The sequence below is a fragment of the Macaca nemestrina genome, chromosome 8, assembly GCF_043159975.1.
Source record: "Macaca nemestrina isolate mMacNem1 chromosome 8, mMacNem.hap1, whole genome shotgun sequence".
NCBI lineage: Eukaryota > Metazoa > Chordata > Mammalia > Primates > Cercopithecidae > Macaca > Macaca nemestrina.
In genome coordinates this window covers 26,301,803-26,326,071 of record NC_092132.1, presented here as the reverse complement: position 1 = coordinate 26,326,071, position 24,269 = coordinate 26,301,803, and the positions used below count along the sequence as shown (strand labels likewise).

The window sequence follows — 24,269 nt, the reverse complement described above, 5'->3', positions numbered from 1 at the left end:
AAGTATTTAAGAGAAACAGGGATATCTTATAGAACTATTGACTAAAAACTGGTTTCTGAGTTAGAGGTGCAAGATTAAAAAAAGTGGACATGAAAGTTGTGTAATAAAATAAAATTTAAGAACATAATCAATTTTCAAAATTGAATCAATAAAAGCATGAATTATAAATAATGTACCCACTTATTGCTTTTCCTAGATTACTGTTTTATGTGATATTTGGATTACAACTTGCTTCCTTTTTTAGTGATAAAACCACCAATATAGCAAATTAGAAAATCGAAATTCAAGTCCCTATGATTCCCAACAATCTGGCTGAGGGCAAATCTTTTAACCTTCTCGAGCCTCGGTTACTGTATTTTTAAAATGAAGGTTTTTATGAGGAAGATGGAGATAATTTATCTGTTGAAAATGTTATCAATGTTTTAAAACAGCAACAAGAATATCCTGCTTGGGGGACCAAGGTGTAAGTCTGAGACTTGATCACAAACTGGAGCGCCTGGCACACAGAGATGGGGCTGAATCACTGTTCACAGAATGCTCATTAACGCATGAATGAATCAATGAATATGCAGTGGATAAAAGATTGTGAAACTTAGCCATAGCATGAGGAAAGAAAATTAAAACAATGAAAAGCTCATACCATATTAATAGAGACTGTGATTCATTTTGGAGGGTGATGACATTATTTAAATTCTCAGTTTCTTAAATGTATACCATACACAGTTTTTAACACGTTGAAGGAATGTGGCAAATGATAAAGGTAAAGGTTCTGAATCTAGTGACAGAGGGTAGAGACAGATGCTCAGACTCAGCTTAGATTCAGGCTTTGGGGCTTGAATCCTAGCCCTGCACTTCAATTGCTGTGCAATGTGAGGCAAATCACTTAAACACTCTGTCTGACTTTTTTCACATTAAAAAAAAATGAGAACGCTAACAGTTTTACTATGTCATACCAAACATCAAAAGAGATAGCCAAGATAGTAAAATGAATGACCTTTCTGGGGTAACTTTTTTAGCCCCTGAGCACCTGGTGATAGAAAATACAACAGGATGGCAAAATTTCTGTAAATATTCCCATCTATAAGATTATTAAAAATATTGAAATTTCTCATTCTTAAGCAAAATTCATTTGGCTTGGTGATTGCAAAGCATTTTAGTCAATAGGGTTCTAGCAATATTCCATAATTTTAGCTTGAGTTTGCAAAACACATGCATTTTTTATAGGAGGTCAGGCACTAGACAAATTATGAAAAATGGTAGCAGCACCAAGTCTTTGCATACGCTGACGTCTCACAAAGATCACATTAATGCCACTAAGACAGTGTTGCTGGGGAAGAGTTATTACAAGTCCTCTCAGCCAGTTAAGTATTTTAGAACAAAAATGACAACTCCAGCCATTACCCAAGGCATTATCTCATTGAATTTTTAAAGCTACCATAGATATCATTACTGGCCTTAATTTCTAAGATCTGAATTCAATTTCCAGTTGTGACATTTATTAGTTATACAAATTCATTATGTCCTCTTAAAGTTCCCCATGTCTCCATTTACTCACAGAGGAATGAGATCCTCAGATAAAAATAATGTCTGTGGAATAAATTATAAACAGTTAAGCAAGCCCACCCTCTCCTAAGGCTAGTTGGTGATGTTGTTTCTGTGCCATTCTATCTTCAGGGGAGAAGATAGAATTATTACATGCTAACTGGAAGACATGTTGCTGGTGGCAATAACTGTCTTAAGGTAAAAGTATTTTTATTTTAGAACTTACTAACAAATTTAGTCGAAGGCAAACAAGCAAGAGAGCTAAAATCTCTGCAAAATGAAAATAAAACAAACAAAAAAAGATTTTGGAGCTGCTTTGGCAGCCAAGAGAGCAGGAGAGGGAGGAGATCTGGGAACTAAGAAGAAAGGGGAAGGCATAAAATTTCAGAGAAAAATGTGGAGAAGGAAAGTCCTGAGCGAAGACGGCAAAGAGGAAATTCCTAGTGTGATACTGGCTAGAGAATTCTAATGAACAGGAATGCTTCCTACTCAATTTTAAGTGGTTTGATTTGATGTGCTCTAAAATAATAGCTCTGTTATCCTCAACACTTCAGTAGAAAAATGCTGTATAAAACTGCCTTATATAGGGATGCTTCAGGGAAACCGTAAAAGGAGGGACTATGTTCTATCTGTGGGTGAGAGCAAGGGGGAGAAGTGAAATGAGCTGCAGGAAGAGAGGGTCAAGATGCTAAAAAGAGATGAGCAGCAGTGAATAGGAAATGAGTCTTCAGCAATTCTCAGCAATCTCAGTGAGGGCAATAGGCTAGCAAAGTTTGCAAGGCAGAAGCTCAAGGCTGTTTCATTTAAGGATGAAAGAGCATTATTACTCCTCAAAGCAGGAACACTTGAGTGTGGTAAGGTGTGTGGCACCTGGGTTCCACATTTCCTAACATACACAGTATGAAAGATTACGTTTGAGTTAGTGAGCAATAGTTCTTAGCAGGTTCTGTGCAGTGAACAATCAGGGTTTAAATCCTCACTTCACTACTTTCCTCTGAAACACAAAGTCAGTTACTAAAGTCTTGTAAGTCCGTTCTCCATTTGTGTCTCCAGATGATAACAGCTGCCTCTCAGGATTATAGGCAATTTAAAAAAAAAAAAAGGGGGGGGCCTTATTTCTGAAGATCTGTAATATGATAGCTTGCACACAGTTAAACTTACACAATGACCTTCATTCTTTCCTTCAGTTCTTGATTTAGTCTGTTGACTTCAAATAATTTACAGTAGTCCCCTCTTTATCCATGGGGGATACATTCCAACTGGATACTTGAAACCGTGGATAGTATTGAACCCTATATATACTGTTTTTTTCCCCTATACATACATACCTATGATAAAATTTAATTTACATACTAGGTGCCGTAAGAGGTTAACAGCAACTAATAATAAAATGGAACAATTAAAACAACATGTCAGCATCACTACTCTTGCACTTTGGGGCCATTATTAAGTACAATAAGGGTTACTTGGACACAAGCTCTGTAATATTCCAACAGTCTCTCTCATCTCCAAGATGATTACTAAGTAACGACCAGGTAGCTAGTCAGAGTGGATAGGCTGGACAATGGAGGAATTCATGTCCCAGGCAGAATAGAGTAGGAGATGGTGTGAGATTTCATCATGCTACTCAGATGGCATCCAATTTAAAAACCTATGAATTGCTTATTTCTGGAATTTTCCATTTAATATTTTCAGAGTATGGTTGAACTGAAACCATTGAAAGTAAAACTGCAGATAAGAGGAGACTAATGTATTTTAGGAATGCAACTTGTAAATGTCATTATTTGCCAGGGGAATTCTTCAGATTGCAATAATCAGATTGCAAACAGGTCATATAAAGACATTTGCATTTTAAAATATAAGTGATGATGATATTTATTTAGGAAACATGTAAGAGACAAAGAGTCACTTAGCAGAGATGCCATGGGGCTGGGACTGGTTAGAAGAACGGAACACAAAACCAATTTTGAGTTGAGCTCAGCAGTACAATCCTAAAACATAAACCTAGCTTGTGGCATCCGAAATCACTCACATCATTCTTGCTTGGGGTCCCTAGATTCTTGCTTCCATTTTCTATGATGTATTCTGGAATGATGCCTCTGGAATTAACAAGTTTTAAAAATATTTTGCAACAAAATTATTATTTTTAAATAAAAGTGTTCCTCAATGTTGTATAAATTGTGACATGTCCTTCCTTATAAATTTTGAATCCTTTCACATAAAAAATAATTATATGTGTAAAAGACTTCAATATCTATGAATGTTATGAAGTAGAAATTTTAGTCATTTATGGGAACATAGAAAATGAAGGCTATTTTCTTGATGATTAAGTTTAGATCTTCTCAAAAGTAATTTATGAAAATATGTTTTGAGAATTTTACATGATGTAAGCAACCCAAATCTGTGATGTGAAGTATCTAAAACATAAACAGACCATTAAAAAAGAAACATATTATTTATTAGGCACATGCTTCTCAGTAGAGTTGAAATAAATATTTATCTCCATAAAGCAGAAAACATTTTCCCAGGAATGTGTTGTATTCTGTGTTTTATCAGTTCAGCAAATGCCTGATAGCCTTTCTTAACTTCTCTGTGTTGGGTATCAAACAAATACAATAGGTCAACCACTCACTGTTCAGTCTGTGGAAACCCTACTGATTGAGGCTTCTCGGAAGCAAGGGGTAAAGGAAGAACAGGAAGAGGCAATGACCCTGAAGAACGCTCATCTCTGACCTCTGTGTATAGCAAGGAGAGAGAAAAGTATGCTCTTCAGTAACTCGATCTTTATTTTCCTATTTCTCAGGAGCCCATGTACTGTAAACCTGTATTTGACCTGCTGCCACAAGGTTAACATAGGCCCACAGCCTCCACATTTGCAAAATGGTGAGCTAAGATACAGAATAAGTAAATACTCATCCCAGGAGCAAAATTGTTGATGGCGTTGAAAGCCGGCTCCATGCCTCAAAAATGTCAAGTCACAACTCATGTTTAACAGTTTCTATTACACATATTCAATTTAATCAGCTATTTGTCTTAGAGAGCATAAAGCAATTTAAAATTGATCATGTGTTTGAGCTGACTACAAAGAATAAAAATGCCTGTCAAAAAGAGAAAAAAGTGCTATTAAGTATCAATTTCCTTTTTACACTGCCAAAAACTTCAAAGAATCTTCCAGTTATAAAATCTGAACATGCTTCCTCTTCAGAGTTGACAATTTACCAAATCCTATTCTGTCTTTAAAATACCTTGACTGTTTTTTTTTTTCTTCTCAGTTTCTATTTTTTGAGCTCTCATTCACTCCAATGACTTTAATTACGACTGATATGTAGATGACTTTCTAATATGTACCCCGGGCTGGAATTTTTTTTGAGCCACCAGAAACCAACTCCACATATCCAAAATTCAATTCATTTACTTCTCCTCACAATTTGCATTCCTTGTTTCAGTAAATGACACCGTATCCAATTGTTTAAGGCAGGAACCTGGCAATCACCCTGACTTCTTCCTCTTCTTTACCCTCAATTTCCAAAGAATCAATAGGTCTTGTCACTTCCATTTGTGTTAATACCTTGAATCGATTTGCTTCTCTATAACCCCATTGTTACTGATAATGTCCAGGGCACCCTTAAAAAATCAAGCACTACAGGTTGCCTATTCAATATCTATTCTTGCTTCCAAAGCCTTGATTTACCTAATTAAAAATGTTTAATCTCTTAGTTTCCCTTGCTGCTAGCATAGGACATAATTCCGGCCAATGAGATGGAAGTTAATTTTACCCCAAAAGTTTTTTGGGAAAAACTCCTTAAAATTGATTAACTTAACTGTCTTGTTTCATCAGCTCTTGATCCACAACCTTTCCCTTCATGCCTAGAATGTACACGCAATGTCTGAATTGCAGCAGCCCTTTTGTGAGTACAAGGAGAAAAGCTCCATGCAAAAAACAGTGAAGCCAGAAGGGAGAAGTCATGGTTGCTGGCAGTAGCACGGTGCTACTATGTCAAGATTTTCTGTGTCCATATTTCTTACTATCTGAAAAAACAAACACACAAACAAAATAAAACAAAACACCTCATTTCATTAAGTCAGTAAGCCACTGTTACTGGGTTTCTATTACATGAAGCCAATGAAGTTGTACCTCTGTCACATTTCTCATATTCTCCATTTTATTTCTAATATTGGCATTTAAAAAAAAAAATCTTCACGGGCCATGATTGCCCTTATGATAGTTCCAAACTCCTCAGCAGCATGTATAACGCCTTTCAGGATCTAGTTCTTAACTCTAGGTTAAGCTTCATTTATCCCATCACGTTCGAACCTCTATGCTCAATCAATTATACTTTCAGTTCCTCAAACACATCATTCTCTCAACTAAGACTTAAATGTGCTATTCTGTCTAAATGGAATATTCTTTTATTCCTCTCCCACTTTACTTGGATAACTGACAAGTTTTCTAAAATCCTGCTGTTATGGTTTGGCTCTGTGTTCCCACCCAAATCTCATCTCAAATTGTAATCCCCACGTGTCAAGGGAGGGAGGTGACTGGATCATGAGGGTGGTTTCCTCCACACTGTTCTCCTGATAGTGAGTGAGTTCTCATAAGATCTGATGGTTTTGTAAGTGTTTGACATTTCTTCCTTCACTTGCTCTTCTTTCTCATGCCTCCTTGTGAAGAAGATATTTGCTTCTCTGTCACCTTTCGCCATGATTGTAAGTTTCCTGAGACCTCCCACACCATGTGGAACTGTAAGTCAATTAAACCTCTTTCCTTTATAAATTACCCAGTCTTGGGTATTTATTTATAGCAGTGTGAAAACAGACTAATATACCTTCTTAGGAAACACATCCTGAAAGAAACCTTTCTTGATCCAACAAGCCTAGATCAGGTGCCTCTACTCTGGGTCCCTATAACAATTACATGCCAGTATTTATCTCCATCAGAATATTTTCCACACTAATGACAACTACTATTGTACTTCTCTGTCCCCTCAACTAGATGAAGATAAATTTCTTAAGGAAAAATTGTGTCTTATTCACTGTTGTAATTCCCTGGTTTATCACAATAGCTGATAAATAGTACTATATAGTTGTTGAATGAGTAGATGAATAAATGCATTTTCATTACACATATCTATCATTCAAGCTCAAACTCCCATCATTATGGGCCCTTACAATTCATTGTAATTCATCCAATATTATTCAAGACATTGTGGTATATAATTAATCACAGAACAACAATAATGAACATTGTTGCCTCCAGCTCCATTAGGACCAGAAAAGGGTATTGATTTCTTAATAAGTTAAAAAGGTGTAGGGTACTTGAGCTCTTTAATGCAATTAATTTTTGTAATTAACTTTATAATTAGGTATATTTAAATGAAAAAGTTAGTTGTATCTATATTAATGTTTTTCTTTTATCTGGTTGTTTTCTATCAATTACTTTGACTGCAAAAGCCTCAACTGAAGACACTAAATCAGGGCATATAGAACCAGAAACAATCTTAAGATTACTGACTTCCTGAATCTACACGGACTTCTCTTCAAAATAGAGTCAAAATACAATTTGTCTACTTGACTATTTCCAGTCTTAAAAAAACACTACTCGAGAATTATAACTATTTCAAGACTTTTGGAATACAGTTTTCATGATAGGTTTGAGGTTTTTTTTTTTTTTACACTTTTATGGAGGTATAAATTATATGTCATAAAATTAACTAATTGTAAGTGAAGAGTTGGATTTTTTAGTATACTTATATAGTTGTGCAATCATCACTTTACTGTAGATTTATAACACAGCTGTCACTTCCAAGAGTCCCATTGTGTCCATTTTCAAACAATCCCTGCTCCCACTCTCAGCCTCAGGCAACCACACATCTGCTTTCTATGTGTAGAGGGTTGCCTTTTCTAGAAATTTCATATAAATGGAGTCATACATGATGTATCCATTTGTGTCTGATTTTTCTTTTTTTATTTAGCATAATTTGGAGATGCAGTGCCATCTATGTTGCATGTATCAGCAGTTTGTTACTTTTATCGTTGAATAGCATTCCATTGTATAGATATACAATGTTCTGTTTACTTACTACTTGTGGATGTTTGTATTTTTTCCAATTTCTGGCGATGATGAATGACACTGTTATGAACATTTATGAAGAAGTGTTTGTGTGGACACATGTCTTGATTTCTTCCAAGTAGATATCTAGGAGTTTAATTGCTGGATTATGCTTTAAGTTTATATTTAACTTTTTAAGAAGCTGATAAACTGTTTTCAAAAGTGACTGTACATTTTACATCCATACCAAAAATGAATGAGGGCTTCAATTTACCACATTTCAGCAAACACTCAGTATTGTCACATTTATTATTATTATTATTATGGCTAGTCTTACCTGTATATAGTGATATCTCATTGAAATTTAATGAATAAAAATTGTAAGCACCTTTTTATGTGTGCATTAGCTATTTACCTTCTTTGCTGAATGTCCATTTAAATATTTTGCCCATTTTTAATTTGATTGTATTATTTAGCCAAGCACAAATTCTTTATTGGATATATGATTTGTAAATGTTTTTTCCAGTCTGTGACTTTTCTGTTTACTTTCTTAATGGTGTTTTTTGAAGCACAAATGCTTTAAATTTTGATGTAGTATAATTCATCAATCTTTTATGAATTGTTCTTTTGGTGTACTATCTAAGAAACTTCTACATAACCCAAGGTTGCAGAGGTCTTCTCCTATGTTTTTTTAAGAAGTTTTATAGTTTTGTCTTTTATATGTAAACCTTTGATACATTTCAGTAAATTTTTGTGTATACTGTGAGATAGGTTCCAATTTCATTTCTTTGCATGTTGTAGCTACCTAATTTTTACAGCGTCATTTGTTGAAAAGACTATTATTTCCCCCACTTAGTTGCCTTGGTACCTTTGTTAGCAATCAATGAACCATGAATGTGAGAATGTATTTCTGGGCTTACTAGTTGGTTACATTAATCAGTACTTTGCATATCTCCCTCCATACTGAGCCTATCTCTGTGAAAGCAAAGTTGCTGGATTTTCTGGCTGTCCCTGTGCTGATAAAACTGCAATTCTCACCAACTGCAATGAGGAGAGAGGTGGAGTTTTTTCCATACATGAAGGCCTCATACTTTTATTGTTCTTGCACAAAGCCAGGGTTTCTTTTCAAGACCAAATGCTTAGTTAGTGGGTACAAGGTAAGTTATTTGGGTGATGGGTACCCTAAAAGTCCTGACCTGACCACTACCCAAACCATTCATATAACAAAATTGCAAATATACCCCATAATTTTGAACAAATCAAAAGAAAATAGAGCCCTGAAATGATTATTTTGATAACTTCATCTAGTTTCATAGATGTTTGTGGAAAGGGTGTTCTGACTTCTTCACTGAAACTTCCTTTTCATGACTAATTTTTAAGGGGAAGAATATGCTGTTGAGCCTCATCTCAGCACACCTACCCACAGAAGTTGCTTGAAATTATATTTAAAGTAATTTTTGGAACACCTGGGTCCATATGGCAGATTAAATCTACATGTTTATTCTCTGCTACCTCCACAATGTCACTAAAATAGCAGTAATAAAACTTTAAAAAACCCAAAATGACCGTAAGGAAACAAGAAAAGCAACCAAAAAGTGTTTTGGAAGCTAACAAAAGTATTAGACAATGGTCACTGTCTTAACAGAACAGAGAAATGTGAAAACTATCACTGGAAACAACAGAAAGATGTAAGTTGATAACACACCAGAAATTCAGAGGTCTCAGGAACTGAAGATACCATATACTATGTGTTTTGAATGGTGGCAAAATGAGGCTGAAAAGGAATATTGGGAAAGTCTTTAAAATGAACATTTATGGCTATTGATTTCCAAACCTACTATGTGCTGCTAGAGAACTACACCTGGTATATCTGAGTACAAGACTGAGATTTTAACCCATGGACACCGAGGGAGATCAGCCATAGCTGAGGTGATAGTGAGCTACAGAAGATTAAGAGAAAGTAAGAACACTGAGATACTTAAATCCCTTTCTTAATCAGAATGCTACTAGTAATATACACATCCCCTTAAACAAAGGATTGGAGTATGCTAAATAAATCTTACAGTTCAAAAAACAGAGATGCAGGTAATGAGAATGAGAGGCTCCCACAAATTAGGCAAGTCATTAACTCTTTGCCCTATAATACAGTACATATTGTCATTAGTCAACTAACTCCACTTGCATATACAGAGCTTCCAAGTATCGGTTTAGTGGCTCCTAACTATGAATGGATCAGTGTAGGATATCCAGACATTTTATTAAAGTTAGTGACAAGAAATATATAAATTAAATCAAACAGAAGTACAAGGAATTTAGACTAAATAGTGACAATCCAAGAAACAAAAGAGATTCTTAAAAAAAACTGTGATGGGTAGATTTAGAGAGCTAATAAAATAAAAATAAGACAAAAGCTATAAAGGAAGAAAAATTAGACTGAGATATAATAGGTGCTCAATAAATATTCGTTGAATGAATTGAATTTTTATAACTATAAAGGATATGCATATTTATAAATAATTTATAATGGTTCAGTGTAAAACACACATTGAACAAAAGAATTGAAAGACATGAGTGGATAAATACACCAGAAATTAGAAGATTAATCCAAAAGATCCAATATAACATTGAGAAATGGTCTTGAGAGACAGGGATGGGGACAGAGAGGTGGAGGTAATGAAATTATAAGGAGCCAACACAAGAAAATTTATAATACTGATGGACAATTATTTCGAGACTTAAAGGATCTACAGTTAGCCAATACAGTAAATGCAAAAAGGTCCACATTAAGTCCATATCATTGAAATTTCAGAATAGCTGGTGTTTTAAAAAACTCAGAAAACTTCTAAAGAGAGAAAAAACATATTCTGTAGAAACTGGAGAAAATATGAACAACATCAAGTTTCTCAGCAGCAACACTAAAAGCTAAAAGAAAATGGAATAATATCTTTACACCTCAGGGTAAAAATTATTTTCATACTGGGATCCTATATCCAGCCAAAATATCATATAATTTGAAGGTACAATTACTATATTTTTAGACCTGCAATGTCTCAAAAATTTATCTGGAGTCCACTCCCTTTCAGGAAGCTACTAGAAGACATACTATATTAAAATGAAGGATGAAACCAAGGAAAAAAAAGATGCAGATGTCAGAAAAGGAGTTGCGTAATAATAATATCAATTCCTAGACAATAGTGAAGATGAGTCTCAGGATAACAGCTTGCCAACAAGCCTTCCAACCTTAATGGAGCAATAAGTTTGAGGGTTCCCAAAGATATTTCTAAGAAAAGTAATGGAACCTAATAGAAGACTTTACATTTCTACAAAACTGACAAATCTCAAATAATTGGTGGTTACTATGGGTTTGGTACATAGAAAGCTATGAAAAAAAAAAAAAAAAAAAAGCAATCATTAAACCTAGGGAGAAACAAAATTAGTACATGAAACACAATGTAATCATAATGTGCTATGTACCTCTGCTGTGAATAATTGTTACAGGCCCATTATATTATAAACATTATTGGATTAAAATTGTAATATTAAGTTACTAGGATTAAAAGAAGGAAAATGTGTGTGGAAGATGTAGACCTAGGAACGAGAGAAACATCTCCATCTTCCATATTGAGAAGTCAATGAGAAAAAAATAAAAAGCAGAGTATCAGTTTAAGTTTGTTACTTAAAAATACAAAGGAGATAAATTAAGAAGCACTAAAATAATTATTTTACTAATAATTAAATACTCCTATAGGTATTCTTACAGGAGTAAGACTCGAGTGGAGAGCAAACAGTGGGAGGCCTTCTGATTTTGTCTCATAAGCCTGTTAAAACCATTTGACTTTTTTTTTTAAAATCAGCTTTCCCAGGTTGAATATTTGATTTTTTTTTAATTTTTATTATTATTTTTTTAAGATGGAGTCTCACTCTGTTGCTCAGGCTGGAGTGCAGTGGCGTGATCTCGGCTCACTGAAACCTCCATCTCCTGGGTTCAAGTGATTCTCCTACCTCAACCCCCCAAGTAGCTGGTACTACAGGCATGCGTCACCACACCTGGCTAATTTTTATATTTTTAGTAGAGATGGGGTTTCACTATGTTGGCCAGGCTGGTTTTGAACTCTTAACCTCAAGCACTCTACCCACTTCAGCCTCCCAAAGTGCTGGGATTACAGACATGAGCCACCATGCCTAACCTTGATTTTTTAAATGTGGTTTTATAATATGAAATTTGAAATGTAAAAAAGAAATTATTATGTGTTTGCATGTTACTTTCTAAATGCTTTATTTTAAAAGTCACTCTACTAAGTTTCATCTTTTACAAACTGTATAAAGTTAAATTAACTCACAAGAGAGAATTTTAATCCACTAAGTACTTACGTGAATGGACAAAGCTGAAACCAAGTCCAAAGTTGAGTTATATCAATTTGTCAAGAAACCCCTTCTGGAGATGAGGTTGTCCTTGTGTTGCTATCCTGTTTTAACTAGTAAAATACTTCTGCCTTAGGATATGCTTTTTTCATATCCTGGAATTTATTTTCCTTCCAGGAAAATATCATGAAGCTGGATGCATGATCATTAAAATGCACAAGAACAGATGTTGCTGGGTGTCTGTCAAGCACTGAGTAAACGTTCTGATGTGTCATTTTTTCTAGTTACTGTGGATGAATAGCACAAAAATGGAGTGTTAGTTTGGGGCTGCCATAACAAGTTACCCCAAACTTAGTGCCCTAATACAGCAGAACTTTATTATCTCATACTTCTCAAGGCCACAAGTACAAAATCAAGGTATAGGGAGTAGAGAACTCTACTCTGCAGGCTGGAGGGGAGAAGCACTCCTTGCCTCTGACAGTTTATGGTGGCTGCAAGCCCATTCTTTAGTTTGTTGTTGTGTAACTCTCATTTCTGCCTTGGTCTGCACATGGCCTTCTCCTTTCGTCTCTGTCTCCCTCCTTTGGGTGTCTCTTCTAAGGACCCTAGTCACTGGATTTAGGATCCACCCAGATAATCTAGGATGATCTCATCTTGAGACTCTTAGCTTAATTATGTTTGCAAAGACCCTTTTGTCACATAAGGTCACATTCACAGGTTCCTGGGTTAGATGTGGATGTATATATATTTTTAAGGCCACAATTCAATTCACACACACACACACACACACACACACACACACACACACACGCAAAGAGTAGAGAAATAACAGGGCAAATATCACTTGTTATTTACTTTAATGACAGGTCATATTTGGACAAACACAAAGCTAAGCCTGGAATTCCAATATCTTGGGAATTGAAAGATGAAAGCAGTCAGAAAAAGTAGAACTATGAAGACAGTTTTATAAACTAGCCACTAATTCTTTTCTTTTTAGATTTACCATTAACCTCTTCCACTTTTATGCCATCTGTAAACTTGACTGGCTTGTTGTCTATTTTAAAACGACGTTTTAAGGCAAAAACAGTGTTGGCTTGTTGTTCTCAGCGACTTCATTTTCTGAATAAACAAGACTGAACCCTTTTAAATGTCAGTAGAAATCTTTCTGAGAAGCACTATTTTTTTGCACACTAGAGACGATATACTTAACATCATTCAACCACTTTCTTTTGTGTATTCAATCATCTTTCCCATTTTAAAATTAAGTAATGTTTTATATAAAATATGTGAATTCTCTGTAGCAATTTAAATTTTGATGTAGTATTTTCTACATTATATAGGAATATATTTTTATGCTTTATTGAGTAAAAAAAAAAAAAAAAGGGAGGGGGACAGAATATGCCAAGAAAAATTTTTAAGGACTATTATTTGTTTGAAATGGTGACCAGTTAATTTCTATATATAAATGCAATGATTCTGTTCTCATTGTATGCCAGGAAATGTTTGAAAATAAACAAATAGTGAAATAGACTTAGGGTAGTCTAAACAATTTAAAGAGTACCAATTTTCTTAGAATCATAGAATTTAGAAAGAATGTTAAATATGAAGTCCAAACTCACTTTATATGCCTCGTGGCAATTGACATTACGTGATTTGCTCTATATCACATATCTGGCTGTGACAGATGTAAAATTTTAGGTTCCTAACATCATTCTATTCTCATGATTTTTCTATCGCTGTTAACCTGACAAATGCATCCACTTTAGACGTTTTAAGTGTTTGTGGAAAATTAATGCATCCTCAATGCTTGAGAATGTTCATCTTTATGGAAACCAAATAGTATTTTAAAAGCAGGATTTGGGGAAATAAATTTGTATTTGAGTTTTTTTTTTTTTTTTTTTTGGTCACATTTTCAATGGATGACCTCATTCAAACTGCTTAATTTTTTTGAGCCTCAGCTGCTTTGTTTGCAAAATGAAAGGACTACTATATAATCCACAGGACTATTTTGAGACAAAATAAACTCAAGTTGAGACTAGCTCTCAGCCTGCATATAATGACTATTCAATCAGTGCCAGTTTCCTTCCCTGTACTGCTTATAAAAAAGTCAGTCAGTTACACTATAAACCTGTTGTGATGTATTCAGTTGTCTCCCTCCCACCTCAAAATTCGTGTGTTGAAGTTCTGATCCCCATTACCTCAGAGCAAATTTCTGCTCTTTAAGTCAGGGGTCCCCAATCCCCAGGCCACAGACTGGTATCGGTTTGGGGCCTGTTAGGAACAGGGCTGTACAGCAGGAGGTGGGTGGCGGGTGAGCCTGCCAAGTTTCATCTCTATTTACAGCTGCCCCTCATCAGTCACATTACTGCCTGAGTTCCACCTCCTCTCAGATCAGCAGTGGCATTAGGTTCTCATAGGAGCGCAAACCCTATTGTGAATTGTGCAAGTGGGGATTTAGGTTGCCTGATATTTAGGAGAATCTAATGCCTGATGTCTCCTATCACTGTCTCCTATCATCCCCAGATGGGAGCATCTAGTTGCAGTAAAACAAGTTCAGGGCTCCCACTGATTCTACGTTATAGTGAGTTGTATAATTATTTCATTATATAATACAATGTAAATAATAAAAATAAAGTGTACAATAAATGTAATGTGCTTGAGGCCAGGCACAGTGGCTCACACCTGTAATCCCAGCACTTATGGAGGCCAAGGTGGGCGGATCACTTGAGGTCAAGAGTTGGAGACCAGCCTGGCCAACATGGTAAACCCCCGACTGTGCTAAAAATACAAAAAATTAGCCAGGTGCAGTGGTGCATACCTGTAATCTCAGCTACTTGGGAGGCTGAGGCATGAGAATCGCTTGAACCCTGGAGGCAGAGGTTACAGTGAGCCAAGCTCATGCAACTGTACTCCAGCCTGGGCGACAGCGGGACTCCGTCTCAAAAAAAAAAAAAAAAAAAAAAAAAATGTACCTGAATCATCCTGCAACTATTTCCCCATCTTCCCCATAGAAAAATGGTCTTCCACCAAACTGGTCCCTGGTGTCAAAAGGGTTGGCACTGGTTTTAGCCAACTGGCCACTGGTGTAAGTCACTCAGTTTGTGGTGCTTTGTTATGGCAGCCCTAGGAAACTAATGCACCTGTATTTCTTGGATTGATGGTTACTTATGATGACATTTCTTAGGGATAGTTTTGCAGCAGTCAGTCTGTATCAGGATCTGTAAGGTCCTTCTTTTCCAATTTCAAGGAAAGCAGGTTCAAAATCCCTTTCACCTAACTCTTAGTTGAGATGCCTGTTCAAGAATGGAGAAGGTAAGGGGCCTCTCCAATATATGTGATTCTGGTTCCAATCTTCCAATATCTTGCTATGCCTATACTATTTGTACAGGTTATAGGTTTGTGGAATAGATAGAGATCCCGATCTCTGTATCTCTATCTATATGTCATCTACATACTCTACATCTAAATCTATTGAGCTTTCTGTGAAACATACCACAAGTTTTTACCCCTTATTTTATAAAAAACTTGCTGAAAACACCACTTTAATCAAATCGTCATGTCATACCCTCTCATACATTTTTATTTACCATAATTTGCCCTCTGTTAACACGTTGTTAGACAATTGAAGGCCTTTCCCCTTTCTGCCACGTCCCTTCAAATGAAGCTTTGCCCACATTTCAGAGTATTTCTTTGAGATAGTGCACAGAAAGGCTAAAAGCTATAAACCAGGCCAAAGGTTATAAACATTTGAACATTCCTAATACTTATCACCAAGTTGCTTCACAGAAAAGCTGGTTGTTCTTTCCTTTGGAACTTAATCACAAGAGAATAATCTTGGTAGCAAGAGAAAGAAGGCCATGGAGGGCATTGGAAGCATTAGCGTTCAACAGGCACAAGCAGGTAATAAATATCACTTTATGAAAAGCTCAAAGCCATGCATGGTGTTTGCACAACATGTTGCTAACTGAAGACCTCTCTGGTTCACAACCTTTCTGAAACTCAGCGTTTAAATGCAATATAGCCTATTAAATTGTCAGCTCAAGTACTCAGCAGAAGGCATCTCTATCTTCTTTGCTCTTAGGGATGTTTCTACTGACATGCACACTGGAGTCCAGAGATAATTTTCAATAAACTGTTGTCACTTGAAAATAAACAGTCTGGACAATGTATGGTCCATCTGGAACACTGAGAAAATAAACAATCTAGGATATGCTTCCTTCCTGCCTCTGTAGCCCTTTTTGGAATGTGTGTTCCAAATACTTCCCGTTCTTCCCCAAAGCAGGAGGTTTTATTTAAAATAAAGCTGTTTATTTGGCATTTCTGGGAGACCCTTTTCTGAGGAACCACAGCAATGAATGGCCTTGCATCCTTGCTTCGAAGAAACCAATTTATCCTCCTGGTACTATTTCTTTTGCAAATTCAGAGTCTGGGTCTGGATATCGATAGCCGTCCTACTGCTGAAGTCTGTGCCACACACACAATTTCACCAGGACCCAAAGGTGAGGAAAGAAAACCACGATTTTCATGTATAATAAATATGATCTCTTCCCTCATCTCTGAACCCCTTCCTAGATTTCAATGACTTTCTCTTCTCTCCTCTCTAGTTTCCTCCCACTTCCCTTCTATTTTGGAAAATCAGGATTTTCCAAATCTGGTCTGTTACTTATTTAAAGCTCTCCCTTGATGTTAGGTAAGAGGATGTTGGGAAGGGGAAACCCAGGACAGAGATCTGAGGGAACTTACCCGGGGCAGGGGGAAAGTCCCTGTTCCATTCTGCTCCGGGATAGATGCACAATCCAAGCATGAGTCTTCAGAAGTCCTTTCCTTCCTTAAAAGGATCTCTATTTTTGAGCTGTTTGTATTCTCCTCCTTTCTAATACTGATGCTGGTGAAGCTGTTTAAGCAAAGGGTCAGTAAAATAAAACTTAAATCTTAAATATATATTTCATGAGTTAATGGGATCCTGAGTTCCAACGTAGAGGATGGAAACATTCTGTCAAGCATCGTAGGTAGTAGATAAATGACCATTTCTTTCTTTGGAAGTGTAGTCTTTGGGGCCAAGTGCCTTCTGCTCAAGAATGGTAGAATATTGCAAAATGTTCTCCAGTAGAGCCAAGGTCCAAATATGCTTTAAGCAACTAGTAGATAAAAAAATCTGTTTTTCTGGTTTTAGCTTTTACCCTTTTGTTCTGAATAGTGGTCACTGCACTGCAGATTGGTGCTCCCTTATTAGTAATTCATGCTGTTTCTCCAGGCTATAGGGTGGAAGAATTGCAGCTGCCTAAAATTTTAAGTAGAAAAAAGTGTTTGTTTTTTTTTAAAAAATCAGAAATATGTTGCCCCATGCTTGTCAGTTATTTAAATGTGTATTGCTTAAAGTGCATTTTTCTTAATCACTGAATTAATTTTCCTCTAAGATTGCAATCCAAGTTTTAACCTTTGATACGATAAAATAAATGGTGTAAGGAACAATGAGACCTTAGAGCTTCCAAATAATTTCTTGGGTGAATAAATGAATAATGTGAGGGCAAATGTTCAGAAAGAAAGTTTTGATTAGAAATAAAGTATTTACTTAAAACCTGTCCTGAACTTTCCTTAGAGTATAGGAAACTTTAGATTATTCCTGGGGTGTCATGGGAGGCATCGAAAATTAAAGTTTTCCTTGTCCCTGCAAATGGGAGAATCCATTTGAGAATAGCACTATTTTTTACTTAGTAGAAAATTTCTCCCTCCCCATTTTCCCATTAGAAACCCTGTTAAGATTTCAGACAGTGGAAATCTCACTAACTTTCCTCCTGAGCACGTGCAGACATTATGAGATAATTACAAGCCAGACTGTGACAAAATGAAGTGAGTGCTCCTGGGGAAAAGGATTTGGGAAGCGGTGCTCTAGAACCCTGGGTTCTAGAACCAAGTTTGTTTGTTATGTTCTTGGGTTTGATTTCCTCTTCTTCATCTAGAGCTTGGAAACTGCATCAAATGGACTCTAAATTTTATTTTTAATAAAATTTTATTCTTAATAAAATAAATTCTTAATAAAAGTTAATAAATTTTATTCTTAATAAAGAAATTCATGATCCTCGAATGTACTGAATACCTACTAAGTTCCAGGCATCATGTTAGCTGCTAGGGGCTGGAAACTAAGATAAGGAACCTGTCTTAGCTCTTGCATCTACATACCAAGCTTTGTATTCTATTACAGACTCTTGAGGTTGGCACCAGTTAATTTATGCTTTTTCTTTGAAAATTTCCTACACACCTAAATGCACCTAAAGCAACATGAGTATATTCATATTCATCGCTGCCTTTCCTCTGCTCTAGGAATTGTGCAAGATGATATGAGTACACCAGAAACAAAGACATGATACCTTCTCTTAAGATAGGAACAGTGGGCCAGGTGTGTTGCCTGTAATCCCAACACTTTGGGAGGTCAAGGCAGGTGGCTCGCTTGAGCCTAACAGTTTGAGACCAGCCTGGGTGACATAAGGAGACCCCATCTCTACAAAAATTAAAATAATTTTTTTTAATTAGCCAGGTGTGGTGGTGCACACCTGTAGTCCCAGTTACTTGGGAGTCTGAGGCAGGAGGATTACTTGAGTCCAGACAGTTGAGCCTGCATGGGCCCTGATCATGCCACTTCACTCCAGCCTGAACAACAGAGTGAGACCCCCATCTCAATATATATATACATATACACACACACACACATATACACATATATATGTATATATATGTATCTCTCATACACACACACACACTGCCATCTACTCTACCTTGTTCCTTCATGAATACACAACCCCTCCCTACTCCAAAATAAGGCAGATATGTATATTTACCTCTACAAAATTAAAAAAGAATAGTATGATGGCTGAGCAAATGTTTTAAAGGACTGGGTTATTACTGTTTTTTCAATATTTTTTCCCTAAGATCAAGCTAGTCTTAATACTTTTCTCCATGGCTAATCATCTCATTACTGTATTTTCTAGCACTGCAGCACGGTGCTCAGAAATTTCTAGATACTCTGGGAAACAGATTGTGAAAGGAATTTTCCCTAAATTCATTTGGGAGAGTGAAAACTAAATAATTTATTTAGAATTACAGAATGCCATTTGTGAAAACCCAGAAATGCTAACCAATCATAGTATATATTGACCAATATACAGATATTATTTTTAAAGTCTTATTTCCCAGACATGGCTTAGTGGAAAGAAAGACACTGGAGTCAATCTGTCTATCTTCAGCATGTTGTTACATCTGTTACACTTCAGTGTCTTCATTTGCAAAGTGAGCCTTCCTCACAGACCTGTTTTCAGAATTATCATAACCAATGTGAACTTTAAGCTGTGTAGACATCATCAATAGAAATTTTAACAAATTGTATTCTATCTTTCCCTTCTCTCCCTATCTAAGTCTGTCAAATAACAATTTTGAGAATAAGTTATCAAAACATCTCTGTTGCAAGCCATCATTATTTTTCTTTCTATGCCTTAAACTTGTTGTTTATGTTACCTAATAGGAAAATGAAATTCATTCTCTCTCTCTCTCTCTCTCTCCCCCTCCTCCTCCCCCCACCGCCCCCTTCCCTCCTCCCTCCCTCCCTCTCTCCTTCTCTCCCTCTCTCCCTCTCTCCCTTTCTCTTTTTCTCCCTCCTCCCCCATCTTGGTGGTTTCTTTAAACAATTTATGTGAAATTCTGACCTCTAGTGGTTTCCCTTGAAAATAACAATGACAAAATATGTACAACTATTAAGTATCCATAAAAAATTAAAAAGAAAAATAAATGAACACAAAGCAAAAGAGAGACAAGTTTTAAACAAAAAGTGTTAAAAAATGATTTTAACCAATTAATGTGGATGATGCTTTACAGTTTTCAAGGACCTTTAAAATCATTGTCTTGTTTAATTCCCATAATTTCCCTATGTGGTAGCAATTTCTTTAAATTTAGACCTAAGGAAACAATACCAGTGGGGCCAAGGGGAGTGCCCAAGGTCTTTCAGCAGGTGGAATCTTGCATCTTGAACTTGACCCTGGGCCTTCTGGCTCCAAGACCAGTGTCATTTCATTATATCCACTAGTTTGTACTAGTTATATATCAGGTTTGAAAATACAGTCCACCAGTCACATTTTGGTGATTAAAAAAATGTACAGGGCAAAGTCAAAGAACATGGCATCATGAAACCTCACAGCCCGGCACTGTCTTGGGTACTAAAATATGCTGAAAACGACGGTATATCTTCTCTTTGATAATCAACTTCATTACTTCATTAATTTGTTTGGAAATAATGTTATTTTACCCTAGTACTTATTTTGGTGTTTGCTAGCTTTTTAGTAGGGCCTTTTCAATGACATTTTTTTGTGTGTGACCTACAAGGTCTTTTTTCCAACTGACTTCTCTCAGCTTCTCCCCCATCATTTCAAACTGCTGTTTTCACTTCTGCTTTTCAATGGGCATGCTGGTCTTCGCTCTCCTTCCTGACTCGGGACCTTGGCTCTTGATGGCTCTTCTGCCTGGTCCACCCTTATCCAGATCTTCCCAAGGATAATTCCTTCTCCTCATGGAGGTCTTAGCTCAAGTGTTATCCGTGCAGCAAGGCCCTGCCTACCTACCCCTGTACTCTTTGTCATAGTTCCAAGGTATTTTATTTTCACAGGCTTAGTACTAAGTGAAAATCTCTTGTGTATTGATGTATGTATAGTCAGTCCTGGTGTGCAGGCTTCCCAAATGGACAAGGATGCCAGTCCTTCTTGCTGAGCGTGGTTTTCTAAACCTGGAAGAGCTCCCAACACAGGGTGGGTGCTCAATACGTATTTGTGATTAAATGAATCTACCCACATTTTCCGTGAAAGACCCCCAACATTTTAATTTGAGGTCTTGATCTATTAACACAACTCTTTCATAATATCCTCTAAGTATGTCCTGAAGTTCCTAAAAACTGTTGCACATGCTCCCATAAAAGGACTGCTCCTGGGGGCCATGGCCATTGTGCCACTTCCCCAACAACTTAAGAACCTCCCTGCCAGGGGCCACTGCCTTTCTCGTAATTACAATAGTGCCTCTGCTTCCCAGGTGCCCCTGTCTCTGCCTAGCCAGTAACACACTGCTGCCTCCTTCACTAAGGCAGCCTTTCCGACACTTCTGAGGACACTGTGATTCTCACGGGTAACCGTCATGACTCCTCCACAAGTGTGGCCTGTGATGAAACCACAAGGCAGAGCAAAGCTCTTTCCCTTTCAGCATGACTCTAATCACCACATCCAATGGGGTGGCAGGAGCAAGATTGCTAGCACACATTGAGTAGCTGCCATTCACCCAGCACTGTGCGAGTGCTTTACAACCATGTTTAAATTTAATTACTTCAATGGACTTTGAGCAAAAAGATTTTATTATCTCAGTGAACTCTGAGAAAAAATACTTTATTATCTCAATGGACTTTTGAGAAAAAAAGGCTTTATCACTCCCATTGGACAGATGAAGAAATTGAGGTAAGAATTATTAAGTCCCTAACGTAGGTCCACAGAGCCAGAAGAGGCAAATTAAAACCCAGTTAAGTTCTAGTTGGGCCCTATGTTCCAATCAACCTGCTAAACCCACTAGCAAGCCAGAGAGGCCCCTACACAGTGTTGACGGCACCTCAGTGTTTTATGGGGCCAGAGGAAATGGCTACTTCAGTCTCTTTACTTAAACCCCCCTTGGTCCCCATGGAACTCCAGAGCACACACCTGAGTGTCAGACAATACAAGCTCTGCACAGTTGCTGCTCTTCTCTGATGAGAGAGGCTATGCCATGAGTAAAGCCTGACAGTCATCACCCCTATCCTCAGGGATAATTCCTTTCTCAGAAGACCTCTTAGCTACTGAAAACTAGATTTCTATTTGGCCATCCACTATTTTACTGGACATGGCTCTGGATCCCAGCAATTGACACAACTTGAATAATTTACCAAGATACTTCTTAGCCTCCAACACAAATAAGACATTCTGTGACTTACCCAAATTGATAGAGAGAAACGCCCAAGAAAGTCCAATCTTTTTCATACTCAAACTGGAAGTCTTACTACCTGTGAGGTCACCCTCAGAGATAATTTTGTTTAACTCCAGTTATTTTTACTTTTGTGAAAACTGAGGCCCGGAGAGGTAAAATAACTTGTTCTAGGTCACACAGCGGCTAATAGGTAGCAGGGCTAGAACTAGAACTCAGATTCCAGATTTTTGGAGCAGGCATTGTTCCATTCCACCATGTTACATCATTTTCCTCACCTTATATCATTCTCATTAATCATAAAATGATTAGTTGATTTTATAAATTAACATTAGAAAAGGAGTTCCATGAGATCAATGTATAAACATGACACAGAACTATTCTAGCTCAGTCACCCTGATGCAAGTTGAGTTGCTGATTCTTTTTCGGTAGCTATCAGAAAGGGTAAACAACTAGGTGTTTTCCCAAAACTTTGTATTAATTGTATTAATTCACTAGATTCTTTCATTATGTGTTTTAATATGTATTTTCTGCATAAGGACAGAACAATATTTTCAGTGTTTTTTTTTTAACTTCTGTATTTCAGTGTATCGATACTTAGAACAATTTTTCATCTTTTTTTCTTTAGGTAGATACTAAGAAGGCATTTCAAGTTCAGGTCAGGAAGGGAAGAATAAAATTCCAGTCAATAAAAGTGTGGGTAAAGATGAGTCAGGAAGTAGTACTAAATGGTAATGATAAAAAACAATTTGTTTCGGCTGGGCACGGTGGCTCACGCCTGTAATCCCAGCAATTTGGGAGGCCAAGGCAGGTGGATCACGAGGTCAGGAGATCGAGACCATCCTGGCTAACATGGTGAAACCCTGTCTCTACTAAAAATACAAAAAATTAGCTGGGCGTGGTGGCGGGCGCCTGTAGTCCCAGCTACTAGGAGGCTGAGGCAGGAGAATGGCGTGAACCCGGGAGGCGGAGCTTGCAGTGAGCAGAGATGGCGCCACTGCACTCCAGCCTGTGCGACAGAGCGAGACCCCGTTTCAAAAAAAATAATTTGTTTCATTTTAATATGAACTTAATAAGCCATGTCTCTCTTCAACACTCTTACATAATAATTTGGATATGTATTAATCACTAGTAGAGATCATAGTGATAGGCATTTTCATGTATGTGAAGATCATGGGCTTTTATATGTATATATCATGGACATATATATATATGTATAGTTTTGAATGTGAGCTCTGCCACTTACCTAGCTATACGATCTTAAGCTTAAATGTCTTCATCTATAAAATGGCCAAAACATTGAACTCATGGAGATAGAGAATAGAAAGATGATTAACAGAGGCTAGGAAGGGGAGTTGGGGGACATAGGGACAATTAATGGGTACAAAAATAATAGAAAAAAAGAAAAAGACCTAATATTTGATAGGACAACAGCTGAACTATAGCCAGTAATAATTTAATTGTACATTTGTAATAACTAAAAGAGTATAATTACATTGTAACACAAAGGAGAAATGTTGAGTATATCCAGTTTCCCATGATGTGATTGTTATACATTGCATGCTTGTACCAAAATATCTCATGGACCCCATAAATGTATACACCTACCACACACACACAAAAATTAAAAATTAAAAAAAATTAGAAATACAATGGAGATCATATTGCCCACCTCAAATGCTTATTTTGAAATTGAAACATGTTTAGTATATAGCTTACCTATCATTTCTTTCACTAGTCTCCACTCCTGTTTGTTACTATAGGCTCTCTTCCCCCATTCCTAAAGAAAAGCTCATAGATTGTGAAGTCAGCTCCCCAAATAGAAATGTACCAGGGAAAGACAGCTCCTTTCTCCTACTTATCGCAATTTTCTGCCTATTTTCAGTCTTACTCCAAAGTCAACTTTTATTTATCAAGAGCTCACAAACTTGAGACCACCTCTTCTCTTCGCTGATATTGCTTCCTTTCTCCAGTTCTCCAACTGATCCTGGCATTCCTTATTAGTAAAATGGAAATAACTAGTAAATACCCTCAGGTTTGTCATGGGGATTACATGAGTGAAAACAGAAAACTGTACCTCAGATTTCTCATCAGTAACATAAGGATGATAATAGTGTGATTTCTTCATAGGGTTGTGGTGAGGAAAAAAATGAGTTAAGCCACATAAAACTCTTAGCACCTGTAGTCTCAGGGACTCTATAAAATAAGAGCAAACCATGGGAGAGCAAAACCCAAGGGAGAATGAGATTGTGTTTCCTGTTTATTGTTCTTCCTTCTTCCTTTAAGAAATATTTCCTTTAGCTACTGTCTATGTCATATAGGCAGGCTATTCTACTGG

The 24,269-nt window shown here is 36.8% G+C and overlaps 1 protein-coding gene and 1 long non-coding RNA gene across 7 annotated transcripts in view; one reads left to right on the top strand and one right to left on the bottom strand.

Annotated features, from left to right (window-relative positions):
- Positions 1-22,073, bottom strand: part of LOC105468537 (uncharacterized) — a 107,010-nt gene extending 84,937 nt beyond the window's left edge. Inside the window, exons 1-3 of one of the 3 annotated variants that reach the window (XR_011606369.1) lie at positions 21,942-22,073; positions 16,697-17,234; positions 11,963-12,240 (exon numbers count right to left, since the gene is read on the bottom strand). This is a non-coding gene — a long non-coding RNA (uncharacterized lncRNA). Of the gene's footprint in view, positions 1-11,940; positions 12,241-16,696; positions 17,235-21,941 lie in introns of those variants that run through there. The other 2 variants (XR_979519.3, XR_979521.3) reach the window with 2 other exon arrangements.
- The window catches only part of LOC105468538 (collectin subfamily member 10), a 145,768-nt gene that overhangs the window by 88,803 nt on the left and 32,696 nt on the right, over positions 1-24,269 (top strand). For 2 of the 4 annotated variants that reach the window (XR_003015150.2, XM_011718766.3), the window contains exon 1: positions 16,190-16,452. The exons of 1 other annotated variant lie outside the window; for it this stretch is intronic. Coding sequence is in view for 1 of the 3 variants with exons in the window: in XM_011718766.3 (XP_011717068.1) it covers positions 16,305-16,452 (148 nt within the window). In the remaining 2 variants the exon portion in view is untranslated. Of the gene's footprint in view, positions 1-6,157; positions 6,286-16,189; positions 16,453-24,269 lie in introns of those variants that run through there. One more of the 4 variants, XM_071067435.1, reaches the window with a different exon arrangement.